This window comes from Rhagoletis zephyria, unplaced genomic scaffold (genome assembly GCF_001687245.7).
Source record: "Rhagoletis zephyria isolate East Lansing unplaced genomic scaffold, Rhagoletis_zephyria_1.1 Rzeph_scaffold_06856, whole genome shotgun sequence".
Taxonomy (NCBI): domain Eukaryota; kingdom Metazoa; phylum Arthropoda; class Insecta; order Diptera; family Tephritidae; genus Rhagoletis; species Rhagoletis zephyria.
In genome coordinates this window covers 26,092-31,901 of record NW_016163939.1, presented here as the reverse complement: position 1 = coordinate 31,901, position 5,810 = coordinate 26,092, and the positions used below count along the sequence as shown (strand labels likewise).

Sequence of the window (5,810 nt, the reverse complement as noted above, 5' to 3'; positions counted from 1 at the left end):
GGCGCGAAAAGCTTTGGAGGTTTTATTATACGAGTAGTATAGGTCTGGTACTTTTAAGTTGATTTGGAATCATTCCACCTCCGGACAATAGCACAGTATAAAATTTTTAAATTCATATTATTATATTTTATTTTTGATCTCCTATTAATACACTTCAACTTTGGTCTTCAAACCTTGAAGAACCTTACAGTCGTTTGCATATTGATTTAGCGTTAATAAGAAAAGGAAATAAAACAGTTACTAAATGTAATCAAAGTTTTATTTAAGTTATGTATTTCTGTAATAATTTTAAAAGTCATAACCAACAAGATTGTGAAAATTACTTCCTTTTAGAAGATTTGGCTGGAGTTGTTCTTAATCGTCGATTGGTTTGCTGTCTTTTTTCCTGCTGCTTCTCTGTTGCAGGAGATCGTGCCTGAGTCGCGCGTTTTCGAGCTGTTTTTACCGGTTTTTGTTGCAGCGTCTCTGTTTTAGCGGCCCGGGAGAGCGCCATCCTTATTCGACTGGATTGCAGTCTTTTTTCTCGCTGATCTGTTCTTTCATATGCACGTCTTTCAGCTGCTCGTAGTCGAGCCTTTTCCAGCCTTTCTTGCCGCTGCTCCTCTGTCTCAGACGAACGCGCTAGAGCTGTACGCACTCGCTCGGCATCCAATCTTGCTTTCCTTTGTTCTTGTGTCTCTGCTGCTCTTTTTGCTTTATGCTTTCGAGCGCTAGCAGTTGTACGTCCAATTTCGATACGTTTGCGCGGCATTTTCAATATTACTTAAAAGTAACAGATATTTATGTATTTGTTTTAAATAATTGCTAAAATGTCATCGTAATATTTTCTTTTGTAATTACGAGTACTTCTTGCTTTGAGGTCACCGAACAACTAAGAGAATCGTTTTTGTGAGCTTACATTTATTATATTTATTTGCGACGTAGTCGTTTGATGTGCGTATATATGTACCTAGCAGGGATGTTAATGTTTTCGAGTTTTGCAATCCCGGGATTTTCGGGACATCGCTCATACAATCCTGGGATCCCGGCATTAGATCCGGGATTTAGATATTCATTATTTTCCAACAGATTTACATGAAAAAATTGCATCAATGTAGTTTGAGAAGCTCTCCTATCATATAATAAATAATGGGTTCGAAACCTACTTTATTATTTAAGTTGAAAAATATTTGATTAGTAACAAAGCAAAAGGCAGTAATTAAATTTATATGCACTTTAGCGTGTACATATCTGACAAAGTAACTTACGGCATGTCGAAAAAAGCTCGATGAAAAAAAAACTGAAGTCAACATATCGCACACCGTCTTCAAAAGAGTCACAACTCAAAATAATACGTTCGTCAGAAAATGCGAAAAACTACTTCGTAGCACATGCTAATCATATGGGCAAGGGCGACTTTAACTTAGGTTGTTTTAACAGATTATAACAAAAATTTACTCCTGCGTTTGCTAAAAGGTAATGAAAAGCTCTGCGTACATTTTTAGCCCATAATCTCAAAAATGCCAAATTTTGAGTTGTGACTCTTTTGAAGACGACGTGCGATATGTATTGTGTGGCTGTAAGAAGTTCATTATACTAGTGGCAGAAAAAAACGCCTTATTTCAACCAGTTTAGTCTCAATTTCCTTTGTTTATTCAATAGTTAAATTTTTTATAAAAGTCTACCTCATTTTACATATAATTAACCGCATTTAAATGCGCATTTCAAAATTTGTACAAAAATTATAAAAATTCAAAAACAAATGCAAAAATTTCAGCATTTTTCGTAAAATTTGAGGTACGCCCATTAAATTAAAGTAGCATAAAATGCAAGTTTCATGCATTTACAAAATACCTTTGATTTTTGGGAATTTTTTAAACCATGCTGGGCATTATCTTCCATATAAACAAATTGTCGAACTTACTTTGAAAAACGTATAAAAAATCAACGTTACTTTTAGTCACCAAGCAATCAATATACTGCATTTCTAGTTTTAGATTTTTTGTATTAGAACTTTATAATTTCAAAGATATGATGAATTCTAAAAATTATTTAAAAAATTCAGTGCAATGTAGAATAAAAATGGGTACAAAATGAAAGAAAAAATTCTGTAGGATTTAAAAATATTAAAATTTTTTGAATGCCCAAGGACGAATAGGTATGTATTGAAAATGCCCTTTTAATCAATTTATTTTTTTTAAGCTAATGAAGTTAGAAGGGTTATATTCGAGGACGTTGTCGAGTTTATAGTAGTCCTTAACATATAATTTTTTCCAAATAAATATTGCAAAACATTTTCAATACCTTACGCAGCAAAAAATTTAACCTTTTTCTTTCTCTACAGAATTTTCTCTTTAATTTTATACCCATACTGTTTTCCTAAGTACATTGCACTAAATTTTTTAAACCATTTTCTGAATTACTCGTGACGTCGGAGAGAAAAACTAAGAACGCAATTTTACTGCTGTCCCATGACTTCGCGAATATATTGATTTTTTTTCTGTGTGTAAAATTGCCTGTCGTATGGTGTGGTGTGAATGTAATTAGCTAGACATTTATAAAAAAAATATTAAATATTAAATAAACAAAAGAAATTTAGCAAAAACTGGTCAACATAAGGCGTTTCTATTATTGCCCCCATTGCAAATTACAAATCCCGAAAATCCCGGGATTCTTGGCAAATAATCCCGGGATTTTCGGCACACAGAAAAGGGATTAACATCCCTAGTATATACGTATGTTAGAGCTCAGGTAAGCGGTGAAAGAAACAAAAGAGTGGCAAAAGACTGAAAAGAGAGGCGTGTAGGGCATATGTAGCACAAACTCTACACCTTGGTAGACCTCAAATTTTGTTTTCGTTTTGTAGAACTGGAGCCATGAGCAGTGCTCGGACTTAAAAAAATTAATATTGGTAGATTTTACATACAAAAAATGGTAGAAGTTGATAGATTATTTAAAAGAAACAATACCAGATAGTTTTTACACAAAAAGAATAAAACATTGCGAATTCATAAAAGAAGATGTTACCAGAGCAGCTGGCTTTTCGCCTCGGTGGTTCTTAATGTCAAATACATCATTGTTTTAATTCTGACCGCCATTGTGCGCAAAATTTTTCTGTACCTCTGCTATCGCCTAATATGAATTCGCCTTGGGATAAATTGTATTTTTTGTTTCCTACTGAAAAGTTAAAAGGAGCCACCTTTGCAGCAAGCAAATTGTAAACAACCATTTGTTTCTCTCTTTATTGAGTTGTCACGTCCAAACGGTAACCAGTTCAGTACTTACAGTAACAAGATTACCTACAACAAAAACCGTTTTCTCAGAAATCGCAACTTCATATTCGACAAAATAACTCAAAATATTACATACTTATTACTACATTGCTAAAATAAGCAAACAAGTTCGAACATGAAAATTTAAACTAAATAATAAATAACAAAATTCAACTGTCAGAAGAGTACTAAAGTGTTTCTCATACTTATTCATAATATAGAGGACTTTTCAAGAGGTTATAGTACAGTCATGCCTTGCGCTGGCAGAATTCCATAAGCAAGTTCAGTAAGTTCTCCCAACACATACATATGTACATATGTGCGAAAAAGACAAGAAACGGGGAGTTTTCGACGATACGAAGCAATGACAATCAGTGTGCAATTAAAGCTTTCTTTACTAGATTAATCATCAAGTCGACACGTGAGTTTGGTCACTTAGGTGTCCGGTAATCAGGTTTAGCACACCATAAGCTTGACAAATCCTAAATTTATAACTTAATCTACTTTTGATATAAAATACCATAACTTCGACAAAGCATTGCGGTGAGAAAAACATTCGTATGAAAAATACTGGGTGCAGATGTGTAATCACTAACTACCACCAGCACACGCTTCCCACGCTTGGATGCTACATAGCTTACAACATTTAAACAACCTTCACTGCAGCTTCGCCACCTCATTAATCCATAAATAGGAATCGTCTACCAAAACTATTCTTGTTAGAGCAACAAAGAGCAGAGCGTTGACAAACAATCCAGCAACCGCCACCGTATGTAATGCATTATAAATAAATATTATTAATATTATGCTTCGATACGCAGAAATTCATACACTTACGGCAAAAAGTATCGACACAGAAAATTTTTCACAATATATATAGTTATGCAACAATTTTTAATTTTTCCGCTAATTTTTTATCAAAACATATATAGTTCATATTACAACAAAAAACATTAAAATATAATTTGTAAACTTTGTGCAAAACTCAGACAATTTCAATAAATCTTCATGCAAATTTTCAACTTTTTAATCAGCTTTAAGCTAGAAATTACCGTGGATTTTTGGCAATTTTGTTTTGACACATTTACTTTCCTACAAAAAACAATTTCGAAAATGCTTTGCATGTAAATAATGCGAAACATTTTTAACAAAAAAAAATATCAAAAATCAGCGCGATATTTTAGCAATTTCGAACTTGCATTTTATTATACTAAAATTTAATGAGCTACAAAACTGCAAACTCAAAAAAAATAATAAAAAGTTGAAAACTAGCTTGAAAGTTCATAGAATTATGCACAAAGTTTGAAAATTATATTTTTATGTTTTTTGTTATAGTGCGAACCATATTTTTAGAAAAAGTTAGGGGGAAAAAATCAAAATAAAAATTTTTGCATATATTGTAAAAATAATCTGTGCCAATACTTTTCGCCGTGAGTGTATATTTTAATGGTTATACAAAGGTAAAACTCATATGCACTGAAAGTATCCCTCTTAGGAAATCACAGCTCGTACCATACGTAATCGTGCGCAGGAAGCTATCCAACCCCTAATTGAAGTCATACACAAAATCTGAGCATTGGAAACTGGAGTAGTCTTTTTATTCCAAAGCAAATGAAGCATAAGACATAAAAATATGTATGTAAAAAAGCGACGTAACGAAAGGCAAAACCCGTACTAAATGAAGTAAAAAAGGGCAGGAGAGGAAAAACTGCAAAAAAGTGGAAGATTAATATTAAATTTGAATTTAGCAATGAATATTGAACAGAGAGTTGTTGTGAGCAAAGAGAATGTGCTGAGAGGGGAGAAAAGATGATGGTGGACGCCGCTAAACGAAAGCTGTCAACTGCAGTTGCGCAACGAATCCAGTCAGCATCGCGCTCAGATGGATTGCATTTATCGAATTGTGGATTTCTCAGCAAACTCTGTTACGTCATTTTGACTTTGAACTCCAACTGTTCGACTGTTTTAGTTCAAGCGAATGCATTCAAGCGCAATAAATTCATTTAGAAATTTATCCAAATCAACGCACTCAATAACTGCGCAGTCAGCTGCATACAAGCGCTGAAGGGGGTAGAATGTGACGTGGAAAACCTAAGAGCCAGCAGTAGTTTATATTTGGCATAGATTGCTGTTTTAAGGACCCTCTGGTGGATTCAATACTTAAGAAAGTTTCCTTTTTCCTGTCTTTTCTTCTTATTCACTGTCCAGTAAAGTGGACCTTAAAATCTCCACCTCATGGGACGCCCCTTTATTTTGTACGTAGAATTGATGACTTTTAAAAGTACAAGTCATTGACTGATTTTTATTGATGACTTTTATAAATAAAAGTCTTCAATAACTGTTATCTAAGACATATAATATAAAAATCAAAAATAATTGTTATTTTTTTAATTTTGCATAAAAATTGCAAAGAGGTATCGCAAATTTCTAAACCATTAAATATGAAGAATGAGTAGCCTCAGTACTCTCAAAATTACAATATATCTCAGCATATGAGCAGAGACTAAGGTCGTATTCTTACCGAAGGTAGGTAAATCTTAACCGCTACTTTCCTCTTAC

General features: G+C 33.4%; 1 protein-coding gene across 1 annotated transcript; it reads right to left on the bottom strand.

Annotated features, from left to right (window-relative positions):
* Positions 1-292: 292 nt before the first annotated feature.
* Positions 293-870, bottom strand: LOC108373604 (stress response protein NST1-like). The gene is made up of 2 exons (XM_017629518.1): positions 446-870; positions 293-415 (listed from the first exon to the last, which is right to left on the bottom strand). The coding sequence occupies exons 1-2, from the start codon at positions 749-751 to the stop codon at positions 320-322; spliced, it is 402 nt and encodes a 133-aa protein (XP_017485007.1). The 5' UTR covers positions 752-870; the 3' UTR covers positions 293-319.
* Between the last annotated feature and the right edge of the window lie 4,940 nt (positions 871-5,810).

Excerpts from the sequence above, each read along its gene's own strand:
- LOC108373604 (XM_017629518.1), bottom strand. The coding sequence starts at position 751 with ATGCCGCGCAAACGTATCGAAATTGGACGTACAACTGCTAGCGCTCGA. Across the intron at positions 416-445 it reads AGACGCTGCAACAAAAACCG|GCACGATCTCCTGCAACAGA; the intron begins GTAAAAACAGCT and ends CGCGCGACTCAG.